The sequence below is a fragment of the Petaurus breviceps genome, unplaced genomic scaffold, assembly GCF_028583685.1.
Source record: "Petaurus breviceps papuanus isolate PSGF00001 unplaced genomic scaffold, PetGlider_PUasm1.0 38, whole genome shotgun sequence".
Lineage (NCBI taxonomy): Eukaryota > Metazoa > Chordata > Mammalia > Diprotodontia > Petauridae > Petaurus > Petaurus breviceps.
The window spans coordinates 21787974-21808686 of NW_027186304.1; the positions used below are offsets into that span (position 1 = coordinate 21787974).

A 20713-nucleotide genomic window follows, 5' to 3' on the forward strand; every position below is an offset into this window, starting at 1 on the left:
CTTCCTTCCTTCCTTCCTTCCTTCCTTCCTTCCTTCCTTCCTTCCTTCCTTCCTTCCTTCCTTCCTTCCTTTCTTTGTTTCTTTCCTTCTTTCTTTCTGTCTTATTTCTTTTTTCTAGCTACATCATTTGAAAGCTTTTTAAAATGTATTAAAAATAAAAAAAATGTGGTGACATTTCTGCCCTAATTTTTGGAAAAGGAAACATGAATGATTGTTTTACCTAAGCAAACTGTGCCTTGGCAAAATATCATCTGAGCCAGTTACACTTACACAAGGAAAATTTCTTCATTTATATCTTTTCCCCCCACATTTTTCCTACTAAAGAATAGAGGCCTGATTCTTTAATATATAGCCTGAAGAAAATGTAGAGGAAAGCCTCTCCTAAATTTGGGGAGCACTAGGTAGAAACCTGCCTTCATAGTCCATCTGGGGTACATGATGTATCTCACTGATACTTCCATGACATGTCTACAAGATTCTAGATGTTGCTTAGAGGTCAGTGTTTTCGAAAATATACATAGGATGCTGATCTTAGCTGAACTTTACTTCACTAGAAGTGAATGTTTAAGTCTATAGATAGATAGATAGATGGATGGATGGATGGGTGGATGGATGGATGGATAGATGGATAGGTAGATAGATAGATGGATGGATGGATGGATGGATGGATGGATGGATAGATAGATAGATAGATAGGTAGCTGTAGTGAAGAGAATCAGAGGGATGTATAAAGTAAAGGCAATATGGTCATCGGTAACTAGAAGAGTCTTTCCAAAATTGAACATTAAGAAATGACAGTAGCTTGTCCTAGTGATCCACTGTACCTCTTCCTTGTCATATGGAAGACAGATGATAAATGTAAGTGGAGAGTTTAACAGCAATATTTTCTGTATCCTTTTCCCCCAGAATTTCAAAATGGGATGTATAAATTATATATTGAAAGGCACAGGAATAAATTAATGAACATATATTTGTGTTTCCATGTATAAAATATCTGCAGAGGTCTGCAGAGTACATTTTCAATGGCTGAGTGGAATCCTGGCTTTCTTTTTCAGGCTAGAAGATCTTGGTTTGAAGAAGTTTACTATTACAGAGCTATTTACTCGCATATTTATCCCAACTTCCTTCTTACTGGTGTGCATATTACATCTCCATTATTTCCATGACCGCTTCCTAGAGCTCACAGACCTAAAGTCTATACCCAGCAAAGAGGAGAACACCATCTACAGGTAAACAAGTAAAATGGTTAGTTGTCTTTCCACAAGCTCACCTCAAAGGAAGATTATTTGTCAAGCTTATCATTCCATAGTTAGCCTAAATCTTAGATTTTGCATACCTGCCAGCTCAAAGAAAGGAAGAAAAAAAGTGAAGAAACATAAAATGTTCGACTCCTCTCCTGAACTGAATATCAACTCACTTGGCACAAATGTATAGGTAGGTGTTCCAATGTAAGAGGTCATGTTCACTGGATAATACAGAGAATAGCTGTGTAGGCAACTCCTGTTTTATGTATACTCAGAAAGATGCATTTTCTATTGGAGAGTAGCAGTATAAACTCCAACACACTTTATAATTAACTGTAAAGAATACTATATAATCTTATTTCTTAATATTTTTCACCTTCCTAATAATATTTTGCTATTAAGAATTAGATTCACTTTTCTTTCCCTGAGCACACTGCCAATGAGTAGTTCAGTTTCGGTTCAAGTAGTTTAGGATTCTCCCACCAATCTTTCATAATCTACTTATGGATCTCAAGATCCTTTACTGATACATCTCTAGGCCATGAGCTAGCAGTACCTGCAACTCTCTGAAACAGATGAAGAATCCCTGTAGAAGGAGGTGCATGGTTAGAGACCATCTCTAAAGAACAATTGGGAATCTCAAATTACTACCAAATTAGTATTTATACATTATTGGAAAAATCAAAGGTACCTCTTCAATTAAAGTTGGAGTCTCTGGGACAAATAATTCAGAATCATACTTGTTGACAGCAAGAAGTCATCTTTAGGTTTTTAATTAGCCACTGTCTATACATAAAGACTACTGTAATGTTTTTAAAAAATATTAATTTGCATTTGGCATTTCTCGACAAGAACAAAGTACTTCTAATTTTAGTATGGCATCAGGTGTAGCTCTCCTTATGTAAGATATCATATGAACTGGGGAGCTGTCACCTCACTTTCAGATATGGAAGTTACATTAAAATAATCAAGATGGTCCTCCTGGACAGCATACAAGTAGCTTTTGGTGAAAGGCAACTAATGTTGATAAATTCCTAGCAGTGTCTTTTTTTTCCCTAAATTCTTTTTGTTTCCCTTTCTTCCTTATTTCTCTTTTAAGAACATTTATTTAATCACAGGAGGGATGATTCTTGGAATGGTTATTTTTGTCATGTGTCCTTCCTCTTCCTTTACAAACAGGACAGAGATATAGTCTGTATGCTACCCAGGAAAGCAGAACTCAAATCCATGACCATGAAGCAAGCTGGGCACTGACCTACTAACTGCATGAGCCAGCAGTGGTGTTGATGCTTAGGGCACATAAAGCATGTGGAAAGTCTATTATTTCCACTGAGTCTTCTTTCTTGAAGTGATCACAGCAGTAGTTTCTGTGTGCACAGTGTGGGTTCAGTTATACAATTTGGATCGCTGCCGTCAAAACCCCTGCTTGTGCCAAGACTCTGGTGCTGCTTTCTCTTCTTCCTGGGTTGGTCCCCTCAACATCCTTCAAGCCACTGCATGACTATGATGAAATATGAGCCAAATATTCACTTTTTCATGTGAAAATAGAAATCCATTACTTGTCCTCTTCAAAGCACTGACAACCTTAAGTTCTGGCTTAAAAATCTCTTTGTCATGGAAGCATTAAAGTGAGAAACCAGCAAGGGTTACCTCAGGTAGTCAGTAGAGTTCTGTCAAGAGGATGTTAATTTCTGTTCTGGCCTTCTAGGGCCTCAAAGGCTGGGAGATGGATGTAGTGGTAAAAATAATAACAAGACTAGCATTTTACTATCATAAATAAGTGTAAAAAGCCCCCTACTCAAGTAGCTTAATAGGTTACACCATTTCTAATTGTTATTATATAGCAGAGACCTATCTACTTAGAACTAACTTTGCATATTTAATTATAATAATAGTGATGGCTAAAACTGACTTTTTGCCAGGTACTGTGCTTAGGGATTTATAGTTATTGTCTCATTTGATCCTCACAACAACTGCAGAAGATAGGTGCTATTATTATCTTCATTTTACAGATGCGGAAACTGAACCAACTGAGGTTTTGACTTGGCCATGGTCACACAACTATCAAGTATTTGAGGCCAGATTTGAACTCAGGTCTTCCTGATGCCAAACTCAGTGTTCTATCCACTGTGCCACCTAAATGTCTCTAAAAGCATTTAACACTTGTTAATTTTACACCTCCAAATTTATTTATTTTCCCAAAAGTTCATGCCAATTAATGCATTTTTAGAAAACTGTAATGACTCAGAGAGGAAAAGTGTTTTGAGAGTTTGATTTTAACAACTTCTATGATTTTTCTGATTCTGCCTTCATGAATTACAAGAAGAGTTATTAACAAGAATGATATATTTTAAAGAGCATGAATATGCTAATTTCTTCACTGCTGTTTGCTGTTTGGAAAGTCTACCTTTTCCCTGTTTTGCATATCATTTTTGGTTAAAATATATATGAAAATGTATAAAATTCATATTTTTATGAATAGGCACATTGACTGCTATATAAAACAGGCTATGGATACATACATACAGCTCTTAGATTTGGGCATGTCAGCATTTCCCTGACTTAGGCAGATGACATAATTTTTAAGGTATATATGACATGTATTTATTTATATACATATCTATCTGTATGAAATTGATATCTGATAGCTATCTAGATATATACATTTAGACATATATCTATCTGTATCTCTATCTGTATGAATTTGATGTCATTCATTTTAACATTGGGTGGCCCACATAAGTAAACACACACACCTTTTTTTTTAATATACTTTGAGAAACTTTAGTTTTATGTCTGAGCATGATTAGTTAAGTATTTTTGGTTCAGAGAAAGGAATGGATATTTTACAAGTTTTATTTTCATTCACAAAGATATGCTAGAAGTTTAAATCTGAAGAATTTTGATAAAGTATCCTTGGTCCCCCAAAAGTAAAAAGAGGCTATACTTCAATCTCAATGCTCTCGTATTACTCTGCCAGCTTTTCACTGAATGACAGAGAAACTTTCACAACTGTGTGCTCCATGGTGATAACATTCATAATGATGTATCTATCTGTGTACATGCCTCTGTACGACACTCCTTCATTCATCCCTGTTCAATAATCTCCTCTCTCTCTCTTTAACTTGCTTCCCACTGCCATCGCATGTGCTCTGGTGCTTCCGTCTCTCACCTTACAGCCATGCCAAAGTCAATGGTCGTGTATATCTAGTAATAAATAGGTGGGTACTTCGTTGTTTCCTTTCCTTTTCTAAACACTGTGCCTGATTTGTTCTCCTCTTTACTTACGTAAAAGAAATATTATTTTTCTGAATAGTATTGAGGTGTTTTTATGAATGTGTTATCTCACGTTAGCTCATGTGTTTGTTGTGTTTTCTGCCATATGAATTTTCAGATTTTTAATTTGGTCATCACTTGGTCCTTTTCTTTCTGATTTGAAACCATCTCACCATTTAACCAGTTCTCTTAATAGAATTATATAATTCAAAGGCTTATTTTTAATCTTGCCTACTTATGGAAGAACATAATAAATATATGACTAAAACAAGATTATAGAGATATCAATTTCTTTAAATTTAAGATATCTTTACTTCCCAAAATATTAGTATCTGTTTAGGATGAAAACAGTCACTCTCATCCATTTGGGGAAAGAATTATAATATGCTTGGAATAAGAAACATCAAGTTTTAATTTATTTGATGAGCTTTTATTGAGCACTGAATAGAAGTCATGGTGTTAGGTATTATGAGTGTACAAAATCTAATAAAACAGCATCTGTTCTTTTTTAAGATTCCTGATTTTATAATATAGTGGAAGAGTTGACAAATCTACCTAAATTCCATAAAAGAAAAAGTAGTAGTTGGTGCCATAAAAGAAGATTTAGCTCATACATATCAGTGCTCAAAGATTTAAAATACTATATTATTTCTGTGTTAATAATGGAAATAAAAAGCTAATTCAGAGGTTAGCATATTGAGAAGAAATACTGGGAGGCAGGTAGGTGACTCAGTGGATAGTGTGCTGGGCCTGGAGTCAGGAAGACCTGAGTTCAAATCCAACCTTGGACACTTACTGGCTGTATGATCCTCACTTAACCTCTGTTTATATTAATCCACTGGAGCAGGAAATGGCAAACCACTTATCTCTGCCAAGAAAACCCTATGCACAGCATTGGTATCTACAGGGTCACAGAGAGTTAAACACAACTGAAGAAGTGAACAACAATAGAAATAAAGTTAATAAATACATGAGTATAGTTTCTTTATATAATTTCGCAAGCTGGAAAAGACCTTAGTCCAACCCCAAAATCTTACTGAGAAAACTAAGATCACACAGCTAATTAATTAGTGGCAAAACTTAGAATGAATCTTTGGTATCCCAGTTCCCAATCCAGTTTTCATTTTTCCCATCGACCTCACTGTTCATGGTTTTATTATTTTCTTTGCTTTTAATTCATAAACAGAAGAAAACCAGATATGAAGTTTCCCTGAGTTATTTTCCAGTAAGCTGTTTTTTTATACCCTTGAGCTTAGACTAAATCTTTGGATTAAGTCATAAGTAGTAACTTTTGTGAAAATAGGACATAAGACCTAAGTCTCTACTAAACCATAATAGCTATTTGCAAAGTAAATCAACTGTTTATTTCCCTACATGATTAAAACAAATTTAAACTGATTATTTTCTATATTTCAAATTTAACAAACATATTTTTTCATCTCCACTGCAGAAAGAAAGGTCACACAGGTTTTCAGGCCTATGTAGAGAAAGTATAGTTACTATATAGACTCCAACATAAGATTTTCAATAACCTTGGAAATATCCTAGTCTGTGTTGCTCCTAATGCACTTACTGGTTGTTCCAGGAGGAGATCCAGGAGGCATAGTATAGGATGAGAATAACTTTCTTCCATATTTTTTTCCTGCAGAACCCCTTAATTGACTTTGTGCTATTGAATATCCCTTATGGCAGTCTTTTCAGATTTCTTTCAAGAACAGGCACCTGTGAACCATTTACCCAGAGTCAAGAGGGGATCCTTTCCATATTCTATGTTAATGCTAAGATTTTTTTTAATTCCTACACTAAGCAATAACAGCAAGTATGGTGCGATTAATGTTAAGAATTCACAATTCTGTGACTATGTTTTCAAAACATTTTTTAATCTCAAAATGTTATATATGGATCATTTGAAGGAATTGTGGATGCTTAATATGCAGAAGAGAAAATTCCCTGGGGCCATATGTTCAAGTATTTGAGAGGCTATCATGTGAAATTATTTTAATAGTCATCTAACTAGTCTTCCCTACTAATTTCTGAACTCTAGTCCATAGTTTGTAACTCTGCTATTATATTATTCCTCTACTCAAAAACCTTTGATTGTTTCCTCATCCTGACATCAAAGACTAACCTTAATCTGGTTCCAACCTATGTTTCCCAGCTTCTTGTCACACTCTTTCCTTTCATGTAGTCTTCATCTAGCCAGAGTAGACTCCTGACCATCCCACATGTTAATCTTAGCCTATCCCATTTTTTATTCCTTGGTTTATTCCCTTGGCTAGAATGAATCCCATCCCATCTCTATCTGTTGAAATCCTTTCTCTCCTTCCAGGACTAACTCAGGCACCTACTTCCACTATACAGTGTTCCCCAAACTACCCTGCTGAAAGTGATCTTTCTTCTCTAAGATTTTCTGTAACACTGGGAACTTTCTGTCCTCATCACAATATTCCTTATACCATAGTTATCTATATACATGTTTTATTTACCCTTATCATGGTAAAAGAGTTGCCCTTTAGCCTCATGGGCAATGTAGTTCTGAGCCAGATAAAATGTGTAGCTGTAGCACAGCAACACATCAGTGGTAGACTTTCTCTTGTCTGACTCCAGGTAGACCAATTTTTTTCATGACAAAGACTGTGTCTTATTTCATACTTGTATCTCAGACATCCAGAACAGTGACTTGTTCATGGTAGACACTTAAAACATTTGTCTAATTGAATCGAATAGAACTTAATAATTAGTATATCAACTCAACATGCTATATCACAATGTTTCTACAGTTCAGGGATGGAGTCATAGCAGCATCGATCTTGATTTGAAAGGAACCTCAGAGGCCATCTGGTCCAATCTTTTTATTTTACAGTTGGGGAAACTGAGGTCAAATGAAATTAGGTGGCTTGCCCAAAGTCATTCAGTTAGTAACTTATGGAGGTGAGATTTGAACTCAGGCCTTCTGAGTCTTAAGCACTGATATTCTTTTCACTGTACCAAGAAATTGCAAGTGCCATGGGAAATCATTAATCTGGACTAGCCCCTGTGAAGGTCCATTTGAGACAAAGAAAAGTATGAGCTTGAATATTTAAAAGTAAGACTTTTTTCATTTCTTTCCAATACATGCAGTAAGCAAATAGAACTGACCTGATAAAATACGCTAGAGGAGGACTCCGTAAGGGAATTGCTTTTTGTTATTTATTATCAGATTACCAATGAAAATGGGTCATTTCAATATTCTTGGGAAGAATTTATTATTAGTTACTTTAAACATTCTACTTGAAATCTTGTTAACACTGTTAATATGCTTGGCAAACTCTTTCTTCCTAGCATGTTCAAAGGTAAGTTCAACCAAGCTTCAATTTGAATGATCCACCATTGCAGAAATAAAATACATTGGCATAAATTAACGAGGTGATACTCTGGTAGGATTTTCATTCTATTAAATGAACATTTTGATATGTGGATATTAGTAGACACAATCAGACCCTTTTGACTATGACTCTAAACACTGTCAATATCTCATAATATTACCTTATTTAGCAATTTTGTACTACAAAATACCCAGGCATCTCCTGCTGGAAAGATAGCCACCCATGCCCCAGAATAGTTACCATTCTCCTGTTTCACAGAACTCCTGCTCCATGTCATGATGAAACATTTGTTGTAGAAGTGCCTATGCAAAATTAGACTTTTCAGTTGCATAAGAACGGAAGGCATATAAGAAAGAGGTAGACAGAAGCACATTAAAAATTCTGAGAAGAGGGGCAGAGCCAAGATGGTGGAAAAAAAGCAGGGACTTACTTGAGCTCTCCCTCAAACTCCTCCAAATACCCATTAAAAATTACTCTAAACAACTAAAAATTCTGAGAAGTGAAAATCCTAACAAATACGTGGCCTCACAAAGGAGAAATTCTTTGTAGGGGAAGATAGACTACAGGTATGGTATGCAGGCCATTATGTCTTATGTCATTACCAGTTCTCTTAGGATGTCTAAGATGGTAACCTTAAGCTTGTGAGGTAGAAAAAGAAATCCTAAATTCCACTTTTGTTCGTGTTGTAATGAAATGTTTCTTCCTCTATATGTTTTTAAATAATAGCACCCCTCAATGTGAAAAAGAATCATCTTTTTTTGTTCTATATGTATATATTTGGTATATGTATATGTTCCAAAATAGTCCACACATAAAAAGTCTCAGGAAGGAAGTTCCACTAATATTTTGAATCTGTGTCTCAATAATTGGCAGGATCTACCTCTGCTAGGGTGACTGCACAGTGATTGATCAGATTAACCATTTAGTGATTGATTCATTGTCCAGGATTTGGTATATAAAGGCACCTCCCCCTCCATTTAAAATGTAAAAGAACCCCAATGTAGATGCATAAGCAGCCAGAGGCAACAAGCATTTATTAGATTTCTTTGTTCCTTTCAGTAATTGAAAAATTAAAATCCCTTTAATAGGTTCATAAGTGTTTATGCAAGTTTAGTTAAGATAGATAACCTTGGCTGGACATAAGATAAAGATGTTAGTTGTGTTCTACTGTTAAGTTTTTAAATTATCAACCAGTTATATTTCTGATATCTATAATTGGCCTCATTCTTCTCTGTGTACATACCTTTCATTAAAGTTATACACAATTATATAGACATGGGGCAGCTAAGTGAATATACAAGTGCGTGAATGTACGTCATTCATCCATAGAGTAAATTTTATTATATGGAGGCAAAAAATTAGGGCAGCTAGATAGCACAGTGGATAGAGTGCCAGGCCTGGAGTTAGAAAGACTTACCTTCCTGAATTTAAATCCAGCTTCAGACACTTACTAGCTGAATGACTCTGGGCAAGTCACTTAACTCTGTTTGCCTCAGTCTCCTCATCTATACAATGAAATGGAGAAGGTAATGGCAAACTACTATAGTATCTTTGCCAAGAAAATCCCAAATGGGGTCACAAAAATAGGATACAACTGAAAACGACTGAACAACAGCAAGGCACTCCGTGCTTTGGTAGTGTCGTCAAATACCTTCGTATCTTTTCTGGCAATAATTTTCAGAGATGGGCTTCGTTAACCAGGTATTGAGCACAAAAGAAAAGAGAAGAACTTTCTTCAAGATTAATATTATCTTTTGTATAATGTATAGCATTTATATCATATTACATATATATCTACATAAGTGCATGTGTGTATATGTGCAAATATATGCATATTAAACCCAACAAGATTGAGTCATGTCTAAGGTCGCATATGCAATAAGGAGCAGGGCAGATTCGTAATTGGAACCCAGGTCTTCTGACCCCAGGGTCAGCGTTCTTCCTACTATTCAATGCTGATGCCCCTGAGTGCCCTAGATACACTCTCTTTCAGTATTGGGAACTATTGAATCATTTATTGTTATTGCAAGAAATCTTTTCTAACTTAAAATGAAATGCTGTGCTGGTGTATTGCATATGACTAGGTATTGCTAGAAGAACAAATAAATACACACAGTTTTGATAAGATACATTATCTAGATGACTGAAAGAATCACTGGCATGGTAGAATGTGGTAGTCCAGCTCAACATTAGATGCATTTTCTGAAGGCAAAAACATACAGATAGATGTACTTACACATGTCAAAGGCAAAATGACCAATGAGAAATGGTCATCATAAATTCCCCCCACCAATGTTGAGAGAATCTTGCTCCCTTGATCCAGTGTTATGTTTTTGATAGTTTTTTTTTCAAGAATTGGCAGCTCTGTCTGTAGATAGTCTAATAGTTTTTCCAGTAGAATTTACAGCAGAAAAGAACCTTAGAATTTTATTAGTTCAAGCTCCTTATTTTAAAAATGAAGAAATTGAGGTGGAGAAATGTGACCTTAAGTAAAATCACTTAATCTCACTTGCCTTCCATTTCTTCATTTGTAAAATGAGGGAGATTGAAATAGATTGCCTCTGTGGTTCTTTCTGTATCTGAATCCTATGATCCTGGTTTATTGACCAGAAACATAAAATTTATCATCCATCAATACTCATTCTCACTCATGCACAGAGTTCTCACATGTTCCTTCTTACTGCTGTCCAAAGTAAGATGCTAAATCACCAAATACCAGAACTGGACACATTACAGACTTCTTAAGGCTAAAAGCACTTGGCTTCCTCTGTGTAATGCTTTCAGTGAGGGTAGAGTGGAATGAGTTTATGCCAACGTTGACTAAAAGCATAATTCATTTAAAAACTTATTTGAAATGTGAATGGTACGATTTTTGTGAGACAGTTTGCTGCATTACGACATAGCATGCTATGGTTATGCCCCTGCAGAGTTTATACATCCTTCTTTACAATGCTGTCCTCCACCGTCCATCTGTGCTTAGTAGAGAGTTTTTAATAAATGCATGTCATTGGTGCCACTCTGGAATGCATCTGGCATTAGAAAGCTACTGCAGATGGCATACAGGAATGCACTAGTGGATGTTGTGTAGCATGATATGTAATCTCTGACATTCCTTTTAACCCTTCTGTTCTCATCTCCTTTTTTTTCCTTTCTATTTCAATTACTTTGAGCAGCATCAAGAAAAAATTACCAATCAACCAAAATGAGTAAGTGCCCCTGTGAAGCCATGAAATGCTTGCTCTAACATGATGCCATTTCATGCTTCTACATCCTAAACTCTGACCATTTTTTCCTCTGGGAAAAAATGTCAAGTTTAGGTGTCGATAGCACTCATTACTAACTAATCATTAGAACCTGAGTTAGAAAAACTAACTCAACCTAATTTAGTTTGCAGTATGTTTGTAGAAAGTGCTTTAAATAAAAAGAAAGAAAAGAGGTTAACATTCACCAGCTGAAGGGCATTTGGACATACATTAATGTTTGCTTTGGTTTTATATTCATTTTGCTTGCACCCGCATTCAGATTGCTCTTTACATTATTTCCTCTGTTGACTTGGCCATTCTCTGCCAACAGACTGGCGAATCCAGAGGGAAGCCTTCCAGACCTCGCCATGATGAATCTAACTGCAAGCATGGAAAAGGAGGCAATGAAGAAACTTGAAGAGGATGGTCAGGAGAAGACAGAAGAGTTCTATGAGGAAGAGGAAAAAGGTGGAGAGGGAAAAGACAGTGAAGATGAGGAGGAGGAAGATGAAGATGGAGAAGAGGAATCTGAGGAAGAAGAAGAAGAAACAACTTCAGGTAGTTTGTGCTCAGCTAAGAGTTGATTGACTTCAAAGAAAAAAACGTTTATCCTGGCCACTTTTATCAAAATGAAATTACTCTGGTCGTGGCTTATAAAGTTCAATATTTCTCTGACAGTTTCACTTCTAACTGTGAATAGCAGGTATGCAAGGGAGAAATGTTTAGAAGTTCTCAAGTATCAGTTGTTCCAGGTCCACCAAAGGGCAGACCAACCATACTTATCAAATAGATTGAACACAAAAGTCAGAATGGTCCTCAGAGCCATTCTGTCATATTATGTCAAATTACAAATTATAACCAATTGTAGTTTTTTTTTACTGAATTAAATTTATTTTTACTACTATATAGACAAGAAGGGCAGGTAGGTGGTACAGTGGATAGAATCCTGGGCCTAGATTCAGGAAGACTTATCTTTCTGAGTTCAAATCTGGCCTCAGGCACTTACTAGCTGTGTGACCCTGGACAGACACTTAACCTTGTTGGCCTCAGTTTTCTCATCTTTAAAATGAGCTGGAGAAGGAAATGGCAAACCATCCCAGCATCTTTGCCAAGAAAACCCCAAATGCGGTCATAAAGAGCCAGACACAACTGAAAAGTGACTGAACAATAGCAGCTTACAGATGGCAGGACCAAACATCCGCTATTCCAAGATGATGTCTAGGGAGCTTTTTTTTAACTGCTCCTCTGAGACATCCATTTCTCGGATGGCGTTTGAAAGGAAATTAAGTCAAAATCTCTCCAATGCCAATTTAATGGCCTGATTTATAACTTTGTGATGCCACATTCTCTCAGGGAATTCTTCCTAAATTATTTTCATCTCCTACAACAATATGGCAATCTTTATTATGAATCTACTAGACCAAACAGTTATGGTCCTTAGAGTTAAGTAGGAAAGAATACGTTGTTCACTTTGTTTTATTGATTATTATAGATGAATAGAATAAAATATGTACTCCTCTTTTTGGCATTTAAAGTTCTTAGACATCCGGCCACCATTCTGGTCTAGTCTATCCCACATTCCCTTCCTTTACCCATTTTATGCTCAGGCTTAATTGGCCTTTTTTTATTCTCCATTCAGAATCTTCTGTCTCCGTATTTGGAATGCCCTTCCTCCTCTGCCTCTTAGAATCTCTCCTTTCCTTCAAATATGAATTTAAGTGCTGCTTCCTCACAGGATTGCTAGTACTCTCTCTCCAGAAATTACCTTGTATATGTTTTATTTGTCACACGCCTATTCTTTCCTTCTTCTCCAATACAATCAAAGCCCCTTTAAAAATATGAAACAGTGAGGGACTGTTTCAGTGGCTGTCACATGGCAAGTGTTGAAAGCTTATTGAGTAAAAGCCAAAGAATCTGCCACTATTTATTTTTTATTTATCTTTTCCTTGTAAAAATTAGACTAAAGTATCACTAATTATAGAGCACAAGGTATAAATCAAATAATTCTTCATTTTCTCAGGTCACTTTACTGTTTTGCAGATTTAAGAAACAAATGGCATCTAGTAATTGACCGCCTCACAGTACTATTCTTAAAATTCCTGGAGTATTTTCACAAGCTGCAGGTTTTCATGTGGTGGATTTTGGAATTGCACATCATCAAAATTGTTTCATCATATATCATCTGGGTTACAGTAAAAGAGGCAAGTGCACATATGATTCTCAAATTAAGTTTAGATGCTGATGTTCTTGTGTGTCCTCCAGGGTAGCATATTTCACTGCATAATCATTGCAGATTTATACAAATGTTTTTGCAAAAAAGTGAAGCTTTTTTTTTTAAATGTGCTAGTATGACTTAAAAATCCTTTATTACTAAACTGTCTTTGGTGCAACACTAGAATGTATGGAATACTTGTGAATATGCATGAAAATTGAATGCTGACAGCACATGTGCTGAGAGTCCTAGACTCACATTTCCCAATGCATGAGAGATAAATGCATAACCATATGCTGCTGGCTGAATACATTGCTGCTCTGTTTACCTCTTAAACAGCAATGGTGAACAGAACTATACCATGTGATGATTATGCAATGAAAGCTTATAAACCAATGTTTGGACTGAAAAAAAAAAACAGGATGCGACCATTATGCAGTAAAATACGGTATTCCTGTTTATCATGGTCTCCCATAACATTTGTATTCAATACCTTCCTACTTAAAAAACAGTGACCAGAATTGTTGGAACATGTTAATTCTTCCTTTTTACTCCAACTGTTTGCATTTTGGGGCGTGCATTGATCGTGAACTGCTCCATGAATTCCTTCATCATTTTTCCTAGTATGAGGGAATAGTTCTAGGCTAGGAGTTCAGAACACCTTAGTTTAATTCATCACTCCAATTCTGTCTAGGCATGTGCTTATGGGCAAATTATTCTATATCTCTGAACATTGATGTATCAACAAGCACCCTAGCATACCCAGGGCGGCTGCTAGCATGGGATCTTTGATCTGCTTTTCTAAAGGAAAGCAACTCAAAAAGGGCTAACAATCTTACTTTAATCAAACGTATATCATTTACCTAGTTCAGGGGGGAAAGTCAGCACCCTGAACTTCAAAGAAAATACAAACAGAAGTTACAAGCAGACAAAAAATACAGACAGAGAAAATAGCACAATTCAGCAGACCAACAGATAGAGTTTCTAACTGTCTGACCATTACATCCACAGTTAGTTACCAGAGAGAGAAGCACAAACATCTAGGTTTTCAAAGCCAGGGGGCTCAGTGGCTGCCTAGAGTCTCATCTGGCCAAATCACATAACTCTTCCCAAAGTGAGCCCCAAAGCAAAACCTCAGAGGTATATATAGCCTTCTCTAGGGTCAGAGAACATCAAAACTCTCATGACCCACTTCCTAATTACAAAGTAACAAGGGTGGGTCTTCCTGAAAAACAAGCCTCCCCTAAGCAAACTTCTCCTGTGGGCTCTGCTCCACCCTTCAGCAAATTCCTCCCACCACAGGTTCCATGTGATCACATTCAGCCTTTTAGGGGACAGAGTTTATTTTCAAAGCAGGGAAGGTCCTCAAATTCCCTTAGGCTTATTAAGGGGCAGGGAAGATCTTCAAATTCCCATTACAATTACAGTTAGCTACATCATCTACAAAAGGGGGTGATGTATACTATACTATGTACCAATGTGGTAAGGTAAGCACTTTGTAGACTAAAAGATGCTATATAAATTTGAGCTTTTATTTCTATCATTGTCATGATTCTCCATGACAATACCTAATCAGAGTTAGGCTCATTAAAAGCTAGTTGAATGACCAGACCCAAAGATTGGTGGAGCACTGCAGACCTGAGGAGAAGTTTCTAATGGAGCTTCTGTTAGTTTCAGCTTAGAAAAGAGGATATCATTTATCTGCTCTAATATATTTCATTGTTATAAATGAGAATTTCCTGAGTCCTAATAGTCCAGATGCTATATAAAATATAAAATTAGGTAGAATCTCTTTAATCTTTGTTTCAAACTGAAGATAGGCAGGAAATGTTTTTTTATTAAACATAAAAACTTTCAGTTTACAAGGTAAAACTGACTTGTAGCAGAGTCTCTATGAATCTAAAAAAAATTGTCTACAAGCAATATGAGAACTGGAACAAAATTGGTGGAACTATACATTGAATAAAGATTCTCTTGAAATAAAAAAATATATGTTATTATATAAGACTAAAGTAAATTGCTGTGTTTTCAGTTTTCTAAATGTTAAAAAGAGGACCTAGTACTTTTGATCACATTGAATGTCATATTTAAGCAATCCTAAGTATAGTGAACAAAACTACATCAACCACAACCTCTCACCCCCACTCCCCAAATACACATACTCTAAAGAACTTGAGGGTCCAGATTCTGAAGATGAGGAAAGCATCATTTAGAGGTAGTTTTGACAATACTACCAATTCCATTGGATTTGTTTTTTCAGTGATCTCCTAATGAGTTGAATAATGAATGTTCATTCAGATCTGTATTGTGCCCCTCTAAAGGACTAGGTCATACGAGGTACTTAATAAATCCTTTCTCACTGATTAAATTAATGTGCAGAATTACTGTCACTATGGCGCTTGGTGCTCTGTTCTCAAGACTGGGTACTCAAAAGATGATTTAAGATTGTAACCAACTCTTGACTAACATTGTATGGATATTCACCTTATGGAACAAGATATCATGATGATGTGTAAGTCTTTGAATTTCACAAAGGGAATTGTTTAAACTGACAGCACTAAAAATGTCTCCCATTCTTTCTCCTATACCTTCTGCAATATTTGATAGGTGTCTCTCTTCAACTATGTATTTTTGATTTCTTGGGCTTTTGCTCTGCCATACGCCCAACTACGCCGTCTGGCTTCAAGCATCTGCACTGTCTGGACATGTGTGATTATTGTCTGCAAGATGTTATACCAGCTTACCACCATTGATCCTGCCAAATTTTCTGTTAATTGTACCTGGGTGAGTCACCCTGAAGGGAAATTTTAACTATATTTTTGGGAAAATACACTTTGGGGAAAACCATATTTGGGGGGAAGGTTGGGGAAGCATAACTAAGAAATCTCAACATTACACCTTTTAAAGACAGTGCTTAATTTGTGAGAGCTCTGAGAGAATCACGCCTCGTTTCTCAGAATCCCTCACCTGCCAGACCTTCTTCAACTTCTCCCACTGGCAACCCTTCTGACATATTCTTTGTGTTCAGAACCAAGGCTTCAGTGAATTGGCCTGATGCAACATGGCAAGCATTGTCAGGAACACCGTGGATTCATTACATATTTGAATTTTAATTAATTTTTGGTCATTACACATTCAGAAAGCTTTTACTGCTGCCAAATTTTTCACAACCCCATATTGGGTCATGACCCACAGTTTGAGAAGTGCTGCATTCCTAGACTACATATAGCTCAATTCTGTTTTTGGTATTCTTATATGCCCTACATTGTAATCTTGGAAAGATATCTCCTCAATAGATAAATGATATAAATTAATGATGAGAATATAGCTGCTGTCCTTTCCTATTTTTCACTAATCATTTTTCATAACACTAAGAGATGGTATGCCTTCTTCATTTCAGCCGAATGAAAATCAAACAAATATAAATTTAACATATTTGAACACATCCATGCTCTACAGTGGTCCCATTGATCCATCAGAGTGGGTTGGACTAAGAAAATCTTCTCCATTGCTTGTATACCTCAGGGTAACTGCTTTAACTTTCTTGATTTGATTTGCATCATTGAGCTTTTTCCTTTATTGTTAAATTTGTTGGGATGAAATTTGAAATGTCACAATGGTCTGTAGCATATATGTTAATATCTCAGTGTAACTTATCTGATAACCATGGATTACCATTTGCCATTTGGTTACCATTAAGTCAAATAATCAATATGTTGTATTAATTTGGCTTACCCAAAGTTGTATGCTTTGTCTTACTGGGGCTTAAATGTTGAAAAAGTAACATTATTCATCAGACTCAGAATCAGTCATGACAAAATTGATATACATAATAATATATGTTCTAAGTATTACAGCATTTTTATCATTTTAGACAGCCTAAATATTTTTCTTCTTAACCAACAGTATGTTTACATGGTAATTTAAAAAGAAAAGAATTCTAGAGAATTTAGACTCAAGTATGTATATAAATGTTTTTAAATAATTTACTGTATTTAAATAATTTGAGCCCGTATTTCTTTTGTACTATATCTTCCACCTTTTGTTTATACAGCAGACTGTGCTGAAGTATCGTGTTTTATGACAACCAACTCTGTAGATTTAGTCTGTTCTCCATAAATAATAGATCTTGTGCTTCTCAGCTATCACTAGTTCTATTTGAAGAATTAATAAAATTTCCCCTTTAAATAGTGGATTGTCCCCACTTTGTGCTGTCAGGTTAATAAGCTTGATAGTATATATTTTGTTTGAAATGCAGCCTTTCAAACTTTTAGTTCCAGACGATGTTAACCGCAAAATAGTAGTATATATGATATCTTGTGGAATATGTTCCATTATTTTGTTTTCCTAGGTGTGAGGAAGGACCAGAAGTAGGTTTCTTCTCCCCAAAAGTTCTGTCTAATGGCTTACATCATAGGAATTGGCTTGGAGAGAATAATTAAATTTTAATTGTAATAAAACATAGAAAACAAATGCATCTTTCCATAATGCATAATGCTATATCATTTTATAGTATATCTTACTATGTATAAGCAGTGTTCCATAGTAGAAAAAGCATTGGTTTCAAAGTCAAGAAGACTTAAGTTCAAATCCTACCCTTAGTACTTATTAAATGTGTGCCCATATGCAAGTTACTTAACTTTTCTGAAACTCAGTTTCCCTGTTTGTAAAATTGGATAATCTAGTACCTACCTCACAGGGGAATTTATGAGGATCAAATGAGATAAGGTATATGCAGTGTTTCACAAATCATTAAGCATTATGTAAATATTGGCTATTATTATAATAAATATTGTCACATTTATTATTATACAACCAGAATATAGCCAAACCACGGGCATTTTTTTGTCTTCAGATAGAATGAAATTTTATTGTCTATTTTAAAAATATCTTTAAGATTATCAAGGTATAAAATTTTGCCCTCCTCTTAGAATATTTCTTTCTCACTTTGTAGAATAATCTACTGATGCTAGCTATTCTGGCCTTTGAAGTAACTATTTACCGACATCAGGAATATTATAGATGTAGAAATAACCTAACAGCACCTGTGTCTAAAACCATTTTTCATGACATTACAAGATTGCATCTGGACAATGGACTCATCAATTGTGCCAAGTATTTCATAAACTACTTTTTCTACAAGTTTGGGTTGGAGGTAAGATCCGTAAGACCAAGGTTTATTTTTGGTAATGACCTGGCAGACTGTATTTTGTAGTATATATGAAAATTTAAATTTCTGGCTTTCATGTATGTATATGGTTTTATTGCCTAGAATGAGATTCTCCTTCATATATTTTGGGCTAAGATGGTTTTTAACCTGATTGTAAGGTTCCCAAGGTCAGTGACTCCTTTTTTCTTTTTATACCCTACATGGTTCCTAGCATAGCACTGAATATAACAATCTTATATCATATGATGTAATATAGAATAGTATAATACAAACAATAAAATGCAACACAACACAACATGACACAACACAATACAATAACAGGAGTTTCATAAGGACTTGTTATCGACACTTGATTCAGTCCTACCCTTGGCCTTCTATGCTCTATGACTCCACTATAAAATTTACATTCTTTCTAAGTCCCCTTTATCTGATACTTAAGGTTCTCCAAAGATATTTACGATAGGAGTAACAGAAGGAACTGACTCAGAGCAGTCCACTTCTGAATGAGTACAGTTGGGATTTTTTTTTACCCTCTTTATTCACTAAGCTAAATACTACAACACATTCCCGATAAGTTCATTTTTCTCTAGAAATGTAACTTCATCTTTTCTTGCCTCTTTCCTTTATCCATTTTTAGTTCAGTTCATCAAATATTTCATAAGCACCTACTTTATATGCAAGTCACTGTGCTAGACTGTAAATATAAAGGTGAAAAATCAACAACCATTTTCTTCCAGGAACTTGCAAATTCATGACTTTAAGTTTTAAAGAGATTATCTGAAAAGACCACCTTCTTCCCAAAACAAAATCTTTCTAGATTGAATTCTTCACGGCAGTGTACAAATTATTCTAGATTGAGGTAGAAGACAGTGACTGCCCTGTCATACAGACACATATTCTCTGTTCTTATAATCAGTGTGTGGAGGAAAATGAAAAGCAAAACTGAAAGAAGGAAAATAGTGTCACATATCTTCAGCTAACCAGTATGAAGATTATTTGGCAGTTATACCGTTAATGTTATCTCTACAAATATCTCCAATTTGACTATGCAGAGTTTTAACTAGCAATTTTGCCCCTCTTGGCAAACAGTACAAAAAGGCAGACAGTACAAGTGGAACTGAATGTGCATCCAAATCAACAGAGAGAGAACTTCTGATGCCAAGATTGGAGAGTAAGAAAGGATCCCTCTGAAGTCCTCCCAAATTCCCCTCCAAACAACTAGAAACCCACCTCAGAATTTAGCTAGGAGCAGGGCAGAAACTGACCAGCCCTGCAGGAAAGGTCTGTCTCTCTGGGATAGGATGGGACACTGGTCCAAGAGCAGCAAGTAGAGCCAGCCTCACATCAGGGGAACTGCAGCAGAGCTTGAAGCCTGGGGCAATCTACAAGAGATAACTTGTCCTCCTACAAACCAGCAACCCCTTATCAATGAGCAGTCTGTGTAGTACAACAAGGACCTACCCCCAGTGACCATACCCCCCAAAACAAGGCACCAGCTAGGCCTTGACCCCATTGTTGATGAGTAGTGAAGACCCTCCCCAGGGCTGGGCAACAGCAAGAACTATCCCCTGGGCATACCAACAGAGAACCTGTTACCATAGGAACCCAACAGCAGGGCCCCATGCCTGGAGCTTGCAAAAAACTAAATCCCATGCCCAGGGGAGGCTAATAGAGAGCCCCCCCCCCTCCAGTAAAAGCCACAAGAGAAGACTACCCTGTCCTCCAGTGAAAACAAGTAGCTAAACCCTGAAGCCAAGTGAAAGCCAACAGTAAGACACAAAGCCCCAGCACAAAAACCTTCAGAAAGTGGAGGACCAGAGCCCAACTCTCACATCAAAACACAAGTCATGAAAAAGGCAGAAAAAATAGCAAAAAAAAAAACCTTGACGCTTTTTATTTCTATGGTGATAGGGAAGATCAAAGCATAAACTTAGAAGAGGACAATAGAATTGAATGGTAATGGAAAGGAATATAACTTTTTCTCAGTTGTGCATGGCAATTACATAAAAATTACAATGCATTAAGTCATGAAAACCTCATGATCAAATGCAGAAAAGCAGAAATAGTAAACACACCCTTTTCACATTATAATGCAATAAAAACTACGTTCAGTAATGAACAATTGGAAGAAAGATTACTGTTTGGAAATTCAGTAATGTATTCATAAAAAAACAAATGGGTCAAAGAATAAATCATAGAAACAA

The 20713-nt window shown here is 36.0% G+C and overlaps 1 protein-coding gene across 3 annotated transcripts in view; it reads left to right on the forward strand.

The window, feature by feature from the left end:
• The window catches only part of PIEZO2 (piezo type mechanosensitive ion channel component 2), a 557384-nt gene that overhangs the window by 418543 nt on the left and 118128 nt on the right, over positions 1–20713 (forward strand). For all 3 annotated transcript variants that reach the window (XM_069099626.1, XM_069099625.1, XM_069099627.1), the window contains exons 17-22: positions 1056–1229; positions 11459–11685; positions 13168–13328; positions 15947–16123; positions 16740–16865; positions 18294–18494. In XM_069099626.1, the coding sequence (XP_068955727.1) occupies positions 1056–1229; positions 11459–11685; positions 13168–13328; positions 15947–16123; positions 16740–16865; positions 18294–18494 (1066 nt within the window). The remainder of the gene's footprint in view (positions 1–1055; positions 1230–11458; positions 11686–13167; positions 13329–15946; positions 16124–16739; positions 16866–18293; positions 18495–20713) is intronic.